Source organism: Poecile atricapillus, chromosome 7, assembly GCF_030490865.1.
Source record: "Poecile atricapillus isolate bPoeAtr1 chromosome 7, bPoeAtr1.hap1, whole genome shotgun sequence".
Classification (NCBI taxonomy): domain Eukaryota; kingdom Metazoa; phylum Chordata; class Aves; order Passeriformes; family Paridae; genus Poecile; species Poecile atricapillus.
The window spans coordinates 34344735-34364572 of record NC_081255.1 but is presented as its reverse complement, the minus strand read 5'-3'; the positions used below and the strand labels follow the sequence as shown (position 1 = coordinate 34364572).

The window sequence follows — 19838 nt, the reverse complement described above, 5'->3', positions numbered from 1 at the left end:
GGGCCACAGCCTGGACCTCCCCGTCCCCAAAGCTGACTCCATAATCCCAGGTCACGAGTCCCGACCCGGCACCCCGATTTCAGCCCCTCTGCAATTTGCAGCCTCCAACTCAGCTCTCGGATGCCCATCGGGGAGGATCCACATGGAGCGCCAAGGAAGGCCGCCTCGCCATCCGGGAAGTTCCTGCCATCGCCGGGCTGTTGTCTTCTGGTGAGGTAAAAAAAAATAAAACAGAAAATCAGAGGCTGATCTTTGCAGGGCATCAGCCAAAACACGACAATTCCGCTACTCACGGTCTCCTGCGAACGGCCACGTCCTGAGGTCACGCGCTTCAGCCACACCAGGAGCCGGACGCCGTCATCGCAGGGCGCGCCTGAGTTAAGAGAAGACAAAGTGATGTGGCATTGCTGAAACTTGAACAGGCCCTCACTCCTCCCGACATCCCCAACTCACGGCAACCCCTCGGCCCGTTCCTGAAGGCCACAAACACGGCCCCATTACGTGGAAAAGGCTCCGTCACACGGTCCCATAATGCTTCCGCAGGGCTCACAGGAGTGGTAAAGCAGCTGTGCCGGCCGGTTGGAGAGGACGTCTCAGCGAAATGCGACTGGACCGCCTAAAGCACACAAACAAGATGGGACGCTTGGCATTGCACCGGAAACTGAGAGCCCAGCGATAACAACAGCTTCCCTCCACCAGTCAACGCTCACCTTGCCCGCTTTGCCTTGACTGCTGATAGCCGGCTTCACTTCCTAAAAATAAAGACAAAGAGGAGACCTGTCACACAGTGACCGGTTCCAGTTGCCCTGCAAAGAAAAACATTGACTTACCTTCTCAGGGGAACCCCCTTACCCTGGATGGGGCGCTCTGCCACTGATTTCATCCGTGTGCATCTGAAAGAAAGCTGAGACAAAAGTCAAAGTGCTGCAGGGTAACTTCACAGCTCCTGACATCTTGTGTCCATCGAGGAACACCCGCTAGACTCCAACTACGCCCTACATGACAAATTTCAAATTACAGGGGCCTAGGACTCGGCCTTTTACACCTACACCCAGGCTGGGCAGCAGGACAGAGCAGCTCCGGGACAACTACACCCAGACACCCGTGACACACAAGACAACAGACGAGGCGACACAATGGGGAGACAAAACTCTGGGCCACAATAATGGCCGCAAGGACCGAGAGAACGCGGAACGAGATGAGCCGGGTGAGAACGAGCTGATGAAGCTTGCAGAACCCGGGAGGAAGAAGATGCTGACGGAATGACAAACTCCAGCAACTGCCAAGACGGATGCCCGAGAATCTGAGGGCCACAGTCCCCTACCAATCTTTGCGTTTCTTCAAGACCTAAGCCGCAACAATGGATCCTCGCGGCGCACGGCTGTCGACACAGCACGGAACAAGACCTCTAAAAGACATCCGATCGGATGCTTTTAAAAGAGAGACGCGATTCCAAGACCTCTGAGAGCTGCCGAGGCAAAGCTTCGATGGTGTCGGGCTGAGGAGCCCAGAGATCAGAGATGCGAGGAGTGACGCCGGGGTTTCTGGTAAGCCCCCAGAAGAGATAAGGCGAGGCACGTACAACACAAGAAGCACAAAAGACACACAAGGCACAATGGACAAGTGATACAACACGCCCTGGGGCTGCTCCGTCCTGCACACCTCAGCACTGTGAACAAATGTGAGGCTCTCCCTTCACTTGGCCTAAGGGGCCACAGCCTGGACCTCCCCGTCCCCAAAGCTGACTCCATAATCCCAGGTCACGAGTCCCGACCCGGCACCCTGATTTCAGCCCCTCTGCAATTTGCAGCCTCCGACTCAGCTCTCGGATGCCCATCGGGGAGGATCCACATGGAGCGCCAAGGAAGGCCGCCTCGCCATCCGGGAAGTTCCTGCCATCGCCGGGCTGTTGTCTTCTGGTGAGGTAAAAAAAAATAAAACAGAAAATCAGAGGCTGATCTTTGCAGGGCATCAGCCAAAACCCGACAATTCCGCTACTCACGGTCTCCTGTGAACGGCCACGTCCTGAGGCCGCGCGCTTCAGCCACACCGGGAGCCGGACGCCGTCATCGCAGGGCACGCCTGAATTAAGAAAAGACAAAGTGATGTGGCATTGCTGAAACTTGAACAGGCCCTCACTCCTCCTCCCGACATCCCCAACTCACGGCAACCCCTCGGCCCGTTCCTGAAGGCCACCCACACGGCCCCTTTACGTGGAAAAGGCTCCGTCACACGGTCCCGTAATGTTTCCGCAGGGCTCACGGGAGCGGTGAAACAGCTGTGCCGGCCGGTTGGTTGGAGAGGACGTCTCGGCGAAATGCGACTGGACCGCCTAAAGCACGCAAACAAGAAGGGACGCTTGGCATTTGCACCAGAAACTGAGAGCCCAGCAATAACAACAGTTTCCCTCCACCGGCCAATGCTCACCTTGCCCACTTCGCCTTGACTGCTGCTAGCCGGCTCTACTTCCTAAAAATAAAGACAAAGAGGAGACCTGTCACGCAGTGACCGGTTCCAGTTGCCCTGCAAAGACAAACATTGACTTACCTTCTCAGGGGAACCCCCTTACCCTGGATGGGGCGCTCTGCCACCGATTTCATCCGTCCCCATCTGAAAGAAAGCTGAGACAAAAGTCAAAGTGCTGCAGGGTAACTTCACAGCTCCTGACATCTTGTGTCAATCTAGGAACACCCGCTAGACTCCAACTACACCCTACATCACAAATTTCAAATAACAGGGGCCTGGGACTTGTCCCCTCATGCCTACACCCAGGCTGGGCAGCAGGACAGAGCAGCTCCAGGACTACTACACCCAGACACCCGTGACACACAAGACAACAGACGAGGGGACACAACGGGGAGACAAAACTCTGGGCCACAATAATGGCCGCAAGGACCGAGAGAACGCGGAATGAGATGAGCCGGGTGAGAATGAAGGCGAGCTGATGAAGCTCGCAGAGCCCGGGAGGAAGAAGATGCTGATGGAATGACAAACTCCAGCAACTGCCAAGACGGATGCCCGAGAATCTGAGGGCCACAGTCCCCTACCAATCTTTGCGTTTCTTCAAGACCTAAGCCGCAACAATGGATCCTCGCGGCGCACGGCTGTTGACACAGCACGGAAGAAGACCTCTAAAAGCTATCCGATCGGATGCTTTTAAAAGAGAGACGCGATTCCAAGACCTCTGAGAGCTGCCGAGGCAAAGCTTTGATGGTGTCGGGCTGAGGAGCCCAGAGATCAGAGATGCGAGGAGTGACGCCGGGGTTTCTGGTAAGCCCCCAGAAGAGATAAGGCGAGGCACGTACAACACAAGAAGCACAAAAGACACACAAGGCACAATGGACAAGTGATACAACACGCCCTGGGGCTGCTCCGTCCTGCACACCTCAGCACTGTGAACAAATGTGAGGCTCTCCCTTCACTTGGCCTAAGGGGCCACAGCCTGGACCTCCCCGTCCCCAAAGCTGACTCCATAATCCCAGGTCACGAGTCCCGACCCGGCACCCCGATTTCAGCCCCTCTGCAATTTGCAGCCTCCGACTCAGCTCTCGGATGCCCATCGGGGAGGATCCACATGGAGCGCCAAGGAAGGCCGCCTCGCCATCCGGGAAGTTCCTGCCATCGCCAGGCTGTTGTTTTCTGGTGAGGTAAAAAAAAATAAAACAGAAAATCAGAGGCTGATCTTTGCAGGGCATCAGCCAAAACATGACAATTCCGCTACTCACGGTCTCCTGCAAACGGCCACGTCCTGAGGTCACGCGCTTCGGCCACACCGGGAGCCGGACGCCGTCATCGCAGGGCGCGCCTGAGTTAACAGAAGACAATGTCATGTGGCATTGCTGAAACTTGAACAGGCCCTCACTCCTCCTCCCGACATCCCCAACTCACGGCAACCCCTCGGCCCGTTCCTGAAGGCCACAAACACGGCCCCATTACGTGGAAAAGGCTCCGTCACACGGTCCCATAATGCTTCCGCAGGGCTCACAGGAGTGGTAAAGCAGCCGTGCCGGCCGGTTGGAGAGGACGTCTCAGCGAAATGCGACTGGACCGCCTAAAGCACACAAACAAGATGGGACGCTTGGCATTGCACCGGAAACTGAGAGCCCAGCGATAACAACAGCTTCCCTCCACCAGTCAACGCTCACCTTGCCCGCTTTGCCTTGACTGCTGATAGCCGGCTTCACTTCCTAAAAATAAAGACAAAGAGGAGACCTGTCACACAGTGACCGGTTCCAGTTGCCCTGCAAAGAAAAACATTGACTTACCTTCTCAGGGGAACCCCCTTACCCTGGATGGGGCGCTCTGCCACTGATTTCATCCGTGTGCATCTGAAAGAAAGCTGAGACAAAAGTCAAAGTGCTGCAGGGTAACTTCACAGCTCCTGACATCTTGTGTCCATCGAGGAACACCCTCTAGACTCCAACTACGCCCTACATTACAAATTTCAAATTACAGGGGCCTAGGTCTCGGCCTTTTACACCTACACCCAGGCTGGGCAGCAGGACAGAGCAGCTCCGGGACAACTACACCCAGACACCCGTGACACACAAGACAACAGACGAGGGGACACAACGGGGAGACAAAACTCTGGGCCACAAGAATGGCCGCAAGGACCGAGAGAACGCGGAACGAGATGAGCCGGGTGAGAATGAAGGCGAGCTGATGAAGCTCGCAGAGCCCGGGAGGAAGAAGATGCTGATGGAATGACAAACTCCAGCAACTGCCAAGACGGATGCCCGAGAATCTGAGGGCCACAGTCCCCTACCAATCTTTGCGTTTCTTCAAGACCTAAGCCGCAACAATGGATCCTCGCGGCGCACGGCTGTTGACACAGCACGGAAGAAGACCTCTAAAAGCTATCCGATCGGATGCTTTTAAAAGAGAGACGCGATTCCAAGACCTCTGAGGGCTCCCGAGGCAAAGCTTCGATGGTGTCGGGCTGAGGAGCCCAGAGATCAGAGATGCTACGAGTGACACTGGGGTTTCTGGTAAGCCCCCAGAAGAGATAAGGCGAGGCACGTACAACACAAGAAGCACAAAAGACACACAAGGCACAATGGACAAGTGATACAACACGCCCTGGGGCTGCTCCGTCCTGCACACCTCAGCACTGTGAACAAATGTGAGGCTCTCCCTTCACGTGGCCTAAGGGGCCACAGCCTGGACCTCCCCATCCCCAAAGCTGACTCAAAAATCCCGGGTCACGAGTCCCAACCCGGCACCCCACTTTCATAACCCTCTACAGGTCGTAGCCTTTGACTCAGCTCTCGGATGCCCGGCGGGGAGGATCCACACGAGGACGCCCTGGAAGGCCGTTGCGCTATCCGGGAAGTTCCTGCCATCGCCAGGATGTCGTCTCCTGGTCAGCTACAATCTAGAAGACCAAATATCAATGCAGGATCTTAGCGGCACATCTGTGAAAACCCAGCACTTACCTTCTCTAGAGAATGCCCAGGTTCATGGGCTGCACACTTCACCTCACAGGGAGGCAGAGGCTTGCTTCACAGCAGTATTGGCTGACACAGCCAAATTACCACCACCTCAAGGAGGGGAGGAAGACTCTCCAGTCAGTGAGGGACAGGGAGCCCAGGGTACCCCAAGGATGGAAACCCCAGCTTATATGACAGCAGTAGGCCCTAGCACCCACTATCTCTTCCTGGCTGGCCCTAGCACCAGGGGTGCTGCCTGCAGCTCTCAGGGGTTCTGGCACTCTGCTGCTTTAGGGTTCCTGCCTGCAGCTGCCTCAGGCAAATGGGGGCACTGTTAGGGCTGCTGTTCAGGGTTTGGGTACACCTGAACTCTACCTTATATCCCAACCTGTACCCCTTTTATTTTCAATGTTTGTCTACAGCCTTCAAGCTTTTGACCTCTGAAGCCCTCCCTCAACCTCTCTGTGTCACTGCCAAGCTCCCGCACTGAACCCTACAAACTTAGTTAGAACCCTACGCTTGCAACCGGGGATGCTCCTTATCCATAGGCCCCAAGAGATGTCCATTAGCCCGGACCAGGCAATCCACAGTTGCTCCCTACCCTACCTAAGTTTGGCCCTGAGACAGGGCAGAGGCTGACAGAGCCGAACTCTTTGCGGAGGCTAGGCACGAAGCCCTGCCAACCGCCGCCTCGAGGAGGGGTGGGAGCAATCCCCGGCTGCGGAGGGACCGAGAGCCCAGGGTGGGGCGGGGCGGGAAACCCCCTGTTTCCCCAACCCTACGGATCGTCCCCCCACTATCTCCTGGCTGACCCTAGCACCAGGGGTACTGCCTGCAGCTCTCGTGGGTTCTGGCACTCTGCTGCTTTAGGGTTCCTGCCTGCAGCTGTCTCAGGGAAACGGGAGCACTATTAGGGCTGCTGTTTAGAGTTTGGGGTGGGGTACACCTGAACTCCACCTTACCTATACCCCTTCTTTTCACTGTTTGCTCAGCCTTTTTTTTTCTTGGAATTCTTGTGACTGATTGAGGGCACCGGGGAGGGACTACCAAAGTGAAATCAAAAGGGAAAAGGAGAAAGATCACCCCTGCAAATCCACACCGGCTCAGCTGTTCAGGTGCTGCTTCCTGGCAAAAAGCTTTGTCCCTCACCGCCTCCTTTAAGCAGTGCTCCACATCCAAGTGCATCCAGGTGCTCCCCCAGACCCTATGAGATGCTCTCACCGTCACTCCATCAGATGTCACTGGGAGCCCACCAGAAACTCCTCTCCTCCGGCAGATCCATGCCAATGTTGATTTGCCACTCGTATTTGGCCCTGTAATAACAGCAAAATTGTTGCCCTCCGTCAGGTACGTGTTGTTAGACACAGGTTTTTCCATAGCCATCTTTTCAAGAACTGGGTGCCATCCCTGCTTGATTGCTAAATTATCCATAAATTCTGGAAAACCTAAATGAGAAAAAAAATCTAAGACACTGAGGAGTTAATATGGAAACCTTTACATCATTAAAGTAGTATGTTTTGAAATAAAGTGAATTCTTCCAGTCCAACTGCAAAAATCCAATTCGTAAAAATAAAATAGCCAAAAACAAACAGCAACAAGTTCCCACCAATATCATCAATAAAATCACAATACCTCCACCAACCAAGGGAAAAAAATCTTAACCTAGAAAAAATCTGAACCCCCTCAAAAAGATTCAACACTAAAACACAACTCATCCTAACACTTCAACTAACAATACTAAAATAATTTTTCAAAACAAATATAAAAACCCTTATAAAATCTACTGGTCTTTCCTCCACAACAAAAAAAAACCTCCTTTAAAATCAATTTAAAAACGGACTGAAACCTGCTTTCTATTAAGAAACACATTCATTTTAAAACATTTCCTCCCAGTTTGTCTCAAACCTTTCTAAGGTTTGGATCCCGTTCCAGTGCACCAGAACCAAATCAATCTGCTCTGGCTCTGGAAACATCAGCGACACCAAACCCAGAGCACGAAGCACCTCGCCGTTCCTACCCCGCTGTCCCTCGGCCCTGCTCTCTCGCGTCCTACGCTGCAGAGCGCTGGGAGCCAGGTTCAGCCCCGAGAATTGTCACATCCATTTCCTCGGACATTCCAGCTTCCACGGGGATATTGCGGGGACCCCCTGCATTCCATTCCCTAGTACAGCAGCAAGACAAAGTTCTCCCCCCAGCCCGCGTCTCCAGAAAATCGTGTACAAGCCTTAAACAAGCTCCGAGGTTTGAGAAATACGGTCTGCCCAACAAGCCCAACTCTGCATCCAGAGGAAATGAACATCACAAACAGATTCACGCACACCAGATGCACGGGACGCTGCCAGCTTGGACCTGCAGTTAACTCGGCAATGGAAAAACCTGAGCTCGAAGCCCTCACGTGAGGGTGCAAAAGGTATTGGACGCAGTTTCTAGAAGGCGCCACATCGTTATTTAAAGGCGCGGCTCGGCTAAAGAGCGAAACCGACAAAGCCCCCCAGACAAAAAGGCCGGAAGGTCGGGCTTTTCCCCCCTCCCCGCCTCCCAGCGGCTTTTGCCAGCGCACTCTGAAGCTGATAAGCCACAAGTGTCCCCCAGCGGCCCTCGCCGGGACTCGCTCCCGGGCTGGCGCCGCTCCAGGTGCGGGGGGACCGGGGGAGCCACGCGAGCCCCGGCAGCGGCGGCACTCGGCACCCGGGGGCGGCCCCGCGCTCCCGGCCCCGGACGGACCGGGGCTCCCGGCAGGAAAGCGGCTCCTCCGGCGGGCAGGGGCGGCCCCGGCCCCGGGAGAGCCCGGCCCGCCCAGCGGCACCGGGACCGGCCCGAAGGGACCCCGGCGGTGCCCGAGCCCCGCGCCCGGAGCGGGCGGAGCGGCCGGACGGACACAGCTCCGCGCCGCGGCTCCCGCCTGCCGGCCCGGTAGAGCTCACCTCCCCTCCACACGGCTCTGTCGCTCCCCGGCAAGAGGAAATCAAAAAGGAAAAGGAGAAAAGTCCCCCCTGCAAACCCGCACTGGCTTACTTGCTCCGATGCTGCTTCCAGACACAAAGGTTTGTCCCTGGGCACCTCCTTTAAACAATGCTCCATGTCCAAGTGCATCCAGCTGTTCTCCCAGACCCTATGAGATGCTCCCGGTATCGTTCCATGAGATACCCCCATGGAGCCCCACCGTAAACGACTCTCTTCCAGCTGCTCCATGCCCAAGTGAACTGAGGGAAACCCTCCCCCTAAAACAGCCCCGGGCAGGACCCACCCACTCCTCATCAACCTCACTGCTCACACCTGGGGCTGCTCTGAGCCCTCATCATCCTCACTGCTCACACCTGGGGCTGCTCTGAGCCCTCATCATCCTCACTGCTCACACCTGGGGCTGCTCTGAGCCCTCATCATCCTCACTGCTCACACCTGGGGCTGCTCTGTCCCCTCATCAACCTCACTGCTCACACCTGGGGCTGCTCTGTCCCCTCATCAACCTCACTGCTCACACCTGGGGCTGTTCTGAGCCCACATCAACCTCACTGCTCACACCTGGGGCTGTTCTGAGCCCACATCAACCTCACTGCTCACACCTGGGGCTGCTCTGAGCCCTCATCATCCTCACAGTTCAGTTTGTGCTGTTGCCATCCTACGGGTGAGGGCAGGGGCAGAAGGAACTTGTTGCTCATTCCCTGGACAGCTCATTGTCTGCACCTGACACACGGGGGCACCAGGCTTTCCTTGCTATGGATGAGGACACCTCTCCTCCTCCAGGTGCCCAAGGCTGAAAATGGAATTCCACCTCCACAGTTCCATGTGTTTGCGTTTCATGATTCCCAATGTAATTCCCCATGGATCATAAGACATCACCTCTAATTTTTCCTCTAGAATCACTGCTGACGTGCCTTTCTGTGGAAGGGTTTGACACATCGATGCAGAGTTCAGGGGCTCGTTTATGGCTTATCCTGACGAGCACAAAGGAAATCCAAACACCCAGAATTACAGGGAAGTAGGGATAAAGTTTAGAAATACTCCTCTTCCCTGCAACTCCCTGGCAACTTCCCACTGACCTTTTACTCTTAACCTCTGAATTTTGACCTTTGACTCTTGACTTCTGCTCTCTGAAGTTTGATTCCCTGATAATTGACCTTGGACCACACAACCTTGGAAAATTAACCCGTAACATTGGACCTTGGACCCTTTACTCTTGATCTTTGAACCCTGACCATTCACATGTGACCCTTGAAGTTTGAATCCCTGACTTTTCACTTTAACCATTGACTCCTGAGCTTTTGCCCTTGACCTCAGCCCTTTGACCCTGCCCCAACATCAATATCACTGACCTACAGTGATTTCAGCATATGAATGCTACCATAGTCACCTCACCCAGCAGTGTCAATCCCACTATCAGTCTCTATCCCAGCCCTACAGTGATTATAGCTCCAGTCCTAGTGACCCATTCCCTGGCCCAGTCATTTCAGCTCTTGGCCTGCAAGCTTTATTTCATGGCCAGCTCTTTTCTTCCAGCTCCAGATGCGTGTTTCTCCAACTCTGCTGGTTGAAACTTCCCCAGGTTCAAGGAGCAGGATCTTCCTCTTGGCTCCAGCTCTGCAACATTTCAGGTCTCCCCCTACAGTCTTTGAGCCCACCCCACAGTCAATATCCCAGCCCCACAGTGATTTCTGCTCCAGCCCCCTTGTCCCTCTCCCAGACCCACAGTCACTATGCTGGTCCCACCATCATTTCACTGCAAATCACAGTATCCCATTCCAAGCTCTACAGCTTAATTTCCGTTTTCACCCTGAATGCAATTGCCACCGTCAACATCCCAGCCCCACAACGATTTCTTCTCCAGCCCTACAGTGGCTATCACAAACCCTGGCAATATCCCGGCATTGCGGACATTTCAGGCCCAATCTTAAAGTCCCCTTTTTCAGCCCCACCCATCCTGTTCCATTTCCAGTCACAGGACCCTCCCTTTTCAGCTCTGGAGAGGGAGTGACAAGGTAGAAGGGGAAAGTTGAAAGCTCCCCCGCCCCACCGGGACCTCATGTGCTGCCCCGCCCACTTCCCTTGAGCGGTCGGGGGTTTGCCCGGCTCGTTTAGGGCTAATCCTGACCGAACCCGAGCGCCCCCGTCGCTGCTCTGCCCTGAATTTCAGTGAAATATCGATATAGTTTATAAATGCTCCCTTTGCTCGCCGCTCGGTCTTTCCCCGCGCAGCCGCGGGGACCGGGCTCGCTCTGCGCTTTGATCCCGGCCCCGGCGGTCCCGCCCGGGTGCTGCGGGTCATGGACGCGAGCTGAGGACCGCTACAAATGTTGGCTTTTAAAGTAAAAATTCTATTACGCCTGGCTAAATGATCAAAATAACTACGTGTATTGATGATCACCAGGGAAAGCTTTTCAGGGAAGAAAATAGCCGTTTGGGTAGTGCGGATCCCGTTTTGACAATAATTGCGTTCATTTGGGTTTGGGAATCCTGCCGGTGTAAGACATCTGAAAATTGGTATTTTGCAATTTAGTATTTTGAAATTGGGTGATTTTCATATTTTGGAACTTGATAGTTTACTATTTTGAAACGGAATCATTTTGGTATTTTGGAACGCGGTATTCTGGTATTTTGCAATTGGGTTACTTTTGAAATTTGCAACTCGGTGGTTTAAAACTGGGTTACGCTGGTATTTTTGGACCTGTTCTGGTATTTTAGAAGTGGGTTACTTGGGTATTTCTGCATTTGCTGTTTTGGTAATTTGAAATTGGGGGTTTTTTTGGTACTTTGGAAATGGGTGTGCCGGTATTTTAAAACTGAGATTTTGAAATCTAGTTTTCTGCTGTTTTGAAATTTGGGGTTCTATTTACTTGAAACTAGGTTATTCTGGTATTTTGGAACCTATTTTTTCTAGGCTTTGTTTTAGTATTTTGTGGCATGAGCTTTTTTAGTGTTTTTGTAACCTGGGCATTTGGTATTTTGTAATCTGAGCTTAGCAGGCACCAGGGGCATCCTAGTTGTGTCTCTTGGCTTCCTTTGCTACCTTCTGCTGTGATTACCCCGGCACGGGAACTGTTAAGTCGTGGATTATACGATGAGATGCTTCCTGAGATAAGAATAAATTCCAGCTGCAGCAAGAAAACCAAGAAAAGACTATACAGGGGGTAATACCATTTTAATAGTCTCCAAATCTCCAATATGTGAAAGAAAAAATAATAAAGTGTGGCAGTATACAGCCATTACCAAGAGAAGCAGTTAGTCAGCTTCTAAATGTTGCTTTTTAGTATTAGGAAAAGGGAGTTTGGGGAAAAACATTTGGTCTAAAACTTATCCGTAAGTTGCTGGGGGTTAGAGGAGATGGAACCTGACACTCAGTAAATTGCATGAGAACCACAGCTTAAGTTACTCGATGTCTTCTGGCCTCACAGGATGAGGCAGAGGTATAACCGATTTCTTCTCTGTATCTCTGGAAAGAGCTTTTCTCATATCTATAGCAAAAGGAAAAAATGTTATAATAGTAACAGTCATTATACAAAGCCATATTAAGTGAATACTCCATTAAAATAAGATAACTTTTAATCAAGGAAATTTCCTAGAATCATAAGACTACCTCAAGTTGGAAGGGACCCATAAGGATGCAACTCCCTGCTCCACACAGTACTAAAATTATACTGTATGATTAGAACATTGTGCAGCTATTCCTTGAGCTCTGATGGGCTTGGCGTTGTGACTGTTAATTTATAATAGTCAATTTAATGTTAATTTATAGGTAGACATCTGAGAAAAACAAAGTTTCAAGTCCTTGTTACGGGATGAAAGGAAGAAAGCACTGAGATTCTTTCTTGTTTATTCTTGTTTTGCAGTTTATTTTGCTGGAGATGCTACAAAATGTGTAAATGGCAAGATTAAGTTTTGTAACTGATATAATCTTAAGTAGGAAAAGTTATCTAAAGGAGGATACAAAAATCCCATTAATCAGCAGCTATCTGAAATTATTTCACATACCAAAAAAAGAATAATTGTCTTACAAACAAGCTCAGGAACCCTCAACATGAGAATCGCTCCATTCAATTTGAGACCGAACGATAACTTACCGTAAGCATCTTCATCTGGCTCCCCACTGCTAGCTGAGTAGTACTCTAAGACTGTCCGGTACACACTGTAGCCTAGTTGCTTATACATATTTACAGCAACCTGATTTGATACTCTCACAAAGAGATCGACAAAAAATCCACCCTTTCTTTAGCAGGGGAGGGAAAAAAAACAAACAGACAAAACCACATTAAGGAATAGTAGGTAAATGTATTTCTAAGTAAGAACCCATAAATTGTAATGAAACCAAAGCAAGTCTGATGTAGTACGCTAATCAAACATCTTTCACAATGTAATAACAGATACACTCCTTTACCAAGGGAAAATTCAGCTATAGACATGGATTTAATTTTATTTTTGTCACACGGCCCTTCTACAACAGTCAGTGGGTTCAGAAATTTGAACAGAAAGAACAGGACAAGCTAAACACCCACACAGGCCTAAATCCATATGACATGATTAAAGAAATATCCAGATTTTTTATTGCTTGGATTAGGAGGAGTGGAATCAGTTATGAAATGCAGTTGCCTAACAGGAGATGACAGACCCTTAACTTCACAAGGCAAATTTTTCAAAATGTTGTACTATTTTTCCAAGTTTCCCATTTTTCCAGTGATTGCCCTACCAGAATCAGTTAGGGGCATTTCCCAGTCGGTTCATCTGACACTGAATTAAATTTTCTCAGGTACAAGTAACCGAGCACGGGATGGCAAGTAAGCTAAATGCAGTGCAGTGCAAAATCTGTTCAGGACTGTGCCTGAGGGCATTGTACAAAGCCCAGTTACTGAACAAGTACGTTGGAGGCCCTACAGGAAACAGTGCTGACGTTTCACAAAGCTCTTTTCCTGTCAAGAAATGTTCTTTCATGGAGTATCTGTACTGGAATTCAGGCTACGTCCTTAGTCTGGCAAGCTAGCTTTCAGAGAAACCCTGAGATTTTAAACTGCTAAGCAACTTTCATAACTCTTTTTCTCCAACTATGAGGAATTTCAGAAAATTACAACACCAGTAAAGCAAAATTCTGCCACATAAACCAGGGACAGGTGTCTGTAGAAATACTGCTTTAAAATATTACTTTAAAAGATTAAATTTAAAGATAGACATACTACTCACTTTTCTGAAATTTCTTCCAGGAGCTCCATCAATTTAGCAGCCAAACCCAGCCGTCGAAATTCTGGTGCAACAGAGAGAGCAGTAACATGTCCATGCCATTCTTCCCTAGCCACAGAGCCTTCAGCTTTGCCCATGACTGTGAACATACAGAGCATCAGTGCAGCAGCACCTCCGGAGTAATGCATTGCCCGCAGCCAGACAACTTCACGAGAGGAATAAGCCATGCGTAAATACATGTCACAATGGTTATGGTAAAAGCTAAAACAGGGATGTCCACCTTTTCACTCTAAGATTCAGCAGCCACTAAAAATGTTATTTTGCTCATATATTACAGCAGTTCCTTGACTAGTGTAAAAAAAACACCAAACAAGTTTCCAAAGTCCTTGCTGGAGGTGACTTCTAAATGCAAATTTCAAGCAATTCTCACAAATCTTTCCCTGAACCAAAATTTAAAACGGGACTAAAGTAAAGGAGGAGCAAAGGGCTAGAAAACTACCAAAACTACCATCCTAGCCACTGTCTGAGACTTTTGGAAATTATGCGGGAATAGAGCTTGGGAAGCTTTGCCAATCTGGCAATAGAAAGCTAAGGCCCTGCAAACAGGATGTGTTTACAGGGGAAAAAAAAAAAAAAGTGGAGGTGGGGATGGTGTTTTGGTTTTTTTTTTCCCTAGTTTCTCTCCTTTCTACACTGGACCAATCCAATGTTAGTTTAATAATGAACATTTACACTTCTACCCTGTGCTTTTATAGATATCACAGTCACTGCTAATAAGCAGTAAGTGTGGTGGGTACAGAGAAATGTTCTATACAACACATGTATTTTCAGCTTTAGTATTAGACAAATACTTTTATTTTCTGTGTCCCTGCAAAAACCCTTACTCTGCCCCAGCCCGCCTCCTGGCAGTTCTCTTTAGCATGATTTATGAAAAACACAAATATTCCACAGCAAAATAGCAAATGACATCCAGGCCCAGAGCTTTCCCTTACAGAGCAATGCAAAATGCAAGCCCAGTACTTTTACTGACTGTAAAGGGAGCGTAGGGACTTAACTTCTGATTACAGAAATACCCATTCATCAAATACCGGTGGGTGTTACCACAGCCAAGGCTCCCCGCTGCGCTAGGAACATCAAACTGGAAGCTACGGCCGCGAGTGCTGCATAATACCCTAAGACATTTAAGAAAGGGGAAGATGCAACGCAACGTTGCTCTTCCGTGTTGGGTATTAGGTGAACGCGAAGAGTTAGAAAAGCTCCAGCGTTATAATCCCCGTAATAGGTAACGAAGGGAGACGTTACCGCCGGAACACCCGGCACTCACTGTAACCCATCAGCTCCCCGCCGGGCGCCTCGGCGACGATGAAATACTCGGGCCAATGGGCGAGGTACTGCAAGTAGAAGGGAATCCCGTACTGGGCGCTCGGTTAAGGAGCAACTGCTGCCGCCACGGCTGCGCCCGACACCGCGCCCCTGCCCCGGCGGGAAGGATACGGTTTCGGTCAGCGGGTCCAGATTGCTGTGGCGGAAGAGAGAGAGCAGAGCTCAGCACGGGCCCGCGCCCGGGCCCGCCCGGCCGGCGGGGCGCCCCGAGGGCCCCGCGGGGTGGGGAAGCGCGCAGGGGCTCGGGGGCAGGGAAAGGGGACAGCCCGAGCTCACATGTTGTTGAATCGGAAGAGGTCGTCGCAGGTGAAGGCACGGAGCGTTGTCATGATGATGGTAATCACGACGGCGACGGTGAGGGTGACGGTGATGGCGCTGCCCCGGAAGCGCTCCAGCGCCCAAGGGCCACTTCCGCCACGGACAGGCGGCAGCCGGAGCGCCCCGCCCCGGCCCGCAGAACCGCCCCGGCCGCGCCCCCGCCTCGCAGCGGGGCCCCGACCCGGCCCGAGAGCTGCCGCGCGGGCGGGGCCGAGCAGGGGTGGCGCGGGACCCTCGACCCAGGGCAGCGGGCGGCCGGCTGGCACGGCTGAGCCGGCCCCTAGTGGCGTGAGGCGCGGTGTGACGGGGCCCAGCGGGGCCGCAGTACTGGGAGTGGTATGAGCTTGTGCAGCTCCACCCCGAGCACACACCGGCTACACGTAACACGACGTGACCGTAATATGCGAGACTACCATAGGCAGAAAAAACAACTCTGGATCGGGAAAGATACCGTCGGGCGAGGCCGGACACAGGCGGGAACTGCCGTGCCCAGCACATGCTCACCTCATGTGGAACGAATCCTACGCCTGCTCTCAGCACCACAACATGACCGATCCTAAACACCCCTCACCGCTGCACTGATTTAAGCACCTCGTCCATTCCGCTCTGCAGTCTCTCCACCTTACCCCCTCAGACCACTGGCTCTTCGACTTTGCTTTCAGAGGGCTGCGCATCAGAATCCATCCTCACGAAGGTCAACATCAATTTAACTGGGACGCTGCTACCATCGGCAGATAGATGCCTCTTCACCCTTTGCAAAAACACAGGGCTGGAGGTCATGCCAGCCAACCCTGACCTCTTCCAGAAGCACGCTGTACTCAGCAGTGGATGATACTCCGCTCACCGGTTGCACAGCATCTCCTGTGGCACCCAAAAAAACAAAGAGACGAGATGTCCACTACGCCCATAAGCATTTGCCTACTCCACACGGCCTGCCGTGCCATTCGTCTCACCTCCATCAGTGTAATTCAAATGCTGAGCTATTTCTGAACGGTTACCACTGCACGGGACCCAGATCACTCTAGTTATTCTGAAGGAAGGTTCTCTCAAAAGTTTTAGGTTATGCTGTGGGTTTGATTTTTGTCTTTGAAAATTCTGCATGAGATGCAGCGAATGGAATTTGGGTACGTGTCTTGGGACAATGAAAGGTGCCTTCCTTGACCTGGAATTTGGATTCGGGAGATGCTGGCAAGGCTACGCCGGGCAGAGCGTACCCTGTCAGATTTGAGATCTGTCAGACTTCTGATAAATTAAGGGTCAATATTTTGGTAGGAGGAAGTTGATTCAAGGTCTGTAGTTGTGGTGCAACAGTGATGTGGGATTTCAGAGCTGCTAGAAGCAGAAAGAGACTATGCTTTTCAGAATGGTGGTGGAGGTGTGAGGGGGGGATATGAAACTTGGAAGAAGGAATAGACCATTTTAAGGCTGGTTCTTGGTCCTTTGAGGTGTTAGGAAATGTATAGCTTTAGAGTGCTCTCCCGCTTGAGGCATTCTTTTCCTGCAGAACACACCCTTAAGAGGAGAAAAAGCTCAACCATTCGCTTGACCGCCGTGACTAAGGCACTCTCCAGCCAAACCAGACCTCGGGCTGTTCTGCTGTACTGCCTTTACGTCTGAAGTGCTAAAAGGCACTTTGTTACTGTGACTGAAGTTGGTTCAAAAGCTGGTCATGGATAGAGTATTCTTTACTATTATCAAATTAATTCCCAATATTGTAGCCTAAACCAGTATTTTCTATTCAGTGAGTTTGGGTTTATATGTCAAATGACAACACATCTGTGCAGGCCAAATCTTGGGTGGCTATCTCTGCTGAGTGAAGTTCAGGTGAAACAACTTTAGGCCTTACTTAAGCATAAGTACAGAGATTAACCAAGACTTCTTCCCCTTCATAATTACCTTTTACTGTATGTTACAAGTGGAATATCATTCAGTCTCAGCTAGGATGTGTGGAATGTAAATTGAGGCAATTTTAGCACTTCTATGAAGACAAAGAGGATTTCACCCTTCAGAGAACAAGTATTTTCCACAGATAGTTTTATTTTCAATTACACCATAATCAAGTATTGACAATTAGTGTCTTAAAAGCTACAGAAGCAGGATTTCAGCCCAGCAACAAATGTAGAATCAACTCTATGTTCAATTACGAGTCACTGTCCAACGAGACTTTCTCTAGAATGTTTAATGTTAGCAAGATTCACTGAACATATTCAAGGTATGCTGTATTTCAAGCATCGGTGGAATTTTGTCTAAGGGACTCATCAATAAATGAAGACATTTAGATATATTAAAAAGAACCATAAGCATGGCTTCACTGGTATCAATTACTGTGAGAAGAAGCAGCTGTTTCTCAGTACAGAAAACTGATGCATGAACATGGAAAAAAACATGAACAGGAAAAATTAAATACATAAGTGTGTGGTATTAAGTGCATGGCTTAGGTAGGATCTTACTGTGTTTTTTGTTTGTTTGTTTGGGTTTGTTGTTGTTATTTTGGTTTGGGTCTTTTTTCAAGTGGATGATCCACCATCGAAAGAGGCCTGTATGAAGACCAGTACCAGCATGGTTGATATTCAAGGGATAGAAAAGCTAAGCATTCACATAGTCAAGCTTTGATTTGAATATTATATTAAAAAAAAAAAAAAAAAAAAAAGCCAAGGCCCATACATTTAGATACAGAATTTAAATGTTTCTACACATCTTAGAATACAACCAAAGAACATGTTACACTCAGATTATGAGAACCAGCCTGTTCTGATACAATTTATAAAGTGACAAAGTCCACAGCAAAGCTATTGCTTCAGTTCCAAAATGTAAACACATCCAAAAGAAGAATATGCTGACGGTTTCACAGATGAGATAAGTAAAACAAAGCAATTGGTCATATAAACCTTTTGTCTCTACAAGGCTTAGCTTACAAGCTCAGGCTGCACGTTTATTCTTTGAAGGATGTCTTTTGGCATACAAAAGACAGGATTAACGGCCTTAATTTGTTCTTCTCCTAATAAAGATAGTCCAGCAATACCATATAAGGTGTGAAATGGATCCACCTGGGAAAAAAAAAGAAAGCTTGTGTCCATTTACAAAAGTCAATTGGTTTTTCACTTGTATAGAATGAAATTTTTGTTTGCCAGCAAGAAACTGAAAATCTCTGTGGCTGGGGAGGACAATACAACTGAATAAACTTTCATTTGTGCTAACATGTGTTGACAGGCAAGACAATTTCTGTGGCAGGCATTTAGAATACCACAATTTACTCAGGAATGCTTGTCAGGAATAGCTTGTCAGTTATCTGCTGCTAAGATGATTTTCAACTCTGAGTTAGATGGAATGCACTCACGTTTGTCTATTAGCATGCAATATCACAAGGTGGTAGAAGCAAAGATAATTAACATTTTAAAAGTAAACTGTTATCACCCACACATACCACTTCCATAAATTCCCCATTTGTTCTTCAGAAACATCATAATGCTCTTTAATGGTCTCCAAATACCGAGCTGTGCTGCAAAACCTTGAGAGGAAAGCAGCAACCTATTTTGCTAGAAAACCTCCCAGAACCATAAATGAAAACAAAAACCCCCCAAACCTCTACTCCCGAAACCACGCAATCACCACTCCCTCTCTGCCCCACAAAATGAAAAACAAATGAAAAAACAGCCCAAACACAAGGTCTACTAGGAATGAGTTTCTGCAGGAACAAAGCAAAAACCTGGGCTACGTTTCTGGCAACATTTCTACAGGAGCAGAAATTTCTACACATCAGCAATCGAAGACGGGTAAAAATAATATGAAATGACTGCTAATATAACAGAAAAATTCTCCCAAAGGTGCTCTCCTTAGATACAGAGAAAAGGCTCTGCAGAGCTGCTCTTCCAAGAAGACACAAATATTTCAGTACTCAAAGCTAGAAAAACATTTAGACTTCAAGTTCTGGGCTTCACTTGGAGAATTCTGAAAACAGAAAAGGTCTTCCTGTAAGCTCCTTAGAAATACAAAACTTTTCCTATTTTAAGAACACAAAAACACTTTCCAAATGACAGATTGGAGTTTGGAAGGAAAAGAAAAAAAAAATCAATCTAATTCCTTCTTCTTGGCTGTTCTTGCTGCATAGTTCAGTATATACATTGATGGAAAAGAATAATAGGTTTATATATATGAGACATTAAGCTATTAGAGAGCATCCAAAGGACAGCAATTAAGATTGTGAAGGGCCTTGTGGGGAAGCTGTATGAGGAGTGGCAGAGGTCGCTTGGTCTGTTCAGCCTGAAGGGGTTGGAGGGGAGACTCATCACAGTCTACAACTTCCTTGTGAGGGGAAGAGGGGTAGACACTGATCTCATCTCTCTGGTGCTCAGTGACAGAAGCTGAAGGAATGGCTGGAGCTGAGTTGGGAAGGCTCTTCCCCCAGAGGGTGGTCAGGCACTGAACAGGTCCCCCAGGGCACTGGTCACAGCCCCAAGACTGCCAGAGCTCAAGCAGCATTTGGACCGTGCTCTCAGGCACAGGGTGGGATTTTTATGCAGGGCTAGGTGTTGGACTTGATGGTCC

General features: G+C 49.6%; 1 protein-coding gene and 1 long non-coding RNA gene across 2 annotated transcripts; both read right to left on the bottom strand.

Annotated features, from left to right (window-relative positions):
- Positions 1-1817: 1817 nt before the first annotated feature.
- On the bottom strand, positions 1818-3202 carry LOC131580981 (uncharacterized). Its single transcript, XR_009277998.1, has 4 exons — positions 2428-3202; positions 2166-2332; positions 2003-2082; positions 1818-1916 (listed from the first exon to the last, which is right to left on the bottom strand). It is a non-coding gene; the product is annotated as an uncharacterized LOC131580981 (long non-coding RNA).
- An 8346-nt stretch (positions 3203-11548) lies between these two features.
- Positions 11549-18763, bottom strand: NAA20 (N-alpha-acetyltransferase 20, NatB catalytic subunit). Its single transcript, XM_058843385.1, has 6 exons — positions 15252-18763; positions 15087-15111; positions 14917-15007; positions 13596-13731; positions 12485-12630; positions 11549-11878 (listed from the first exon to the last, which is right to left on the bottom strand). The coding sequence occupies exons 1-6, from the start codon at positions 15302-15304 to the stop codon at positions 11793-11795; spliced, it is 537 nt and encodes a 178-aa protein (XP_058699368.1). The 5' UTR covers positions 15305-18763; the 3' UTR covers positions 11549-11792.
- Between the last annotated feature and the right edge of the window lie 1075 nt (positions 18764-19838).

Bases quoted from the DNA above. Each gene is read 5' to 3' on its own strand.
- NAA20 (XM_058843385.1), bottom strand. From the start codon at position 15,304: ATGACAACGCTCCGTGCCTTCACCTGCGACGACCTCTTCCGATTCAAC. The intron at 13,732-14,916 runs GTGAGTGCCGGG...GTATGTTCACAG, and splicing joins CGGGGAGCTGATGGGTTACA to TCATGGGCAAAGCTGAAGGC. The intron at 11,879-12,484 runs GTAAGTTATCGT...CTTTTGCTATAG, and splicing joins GCCAGATGAAGATGCTTACG to ATATGAGAAAAGCTCTTTCC.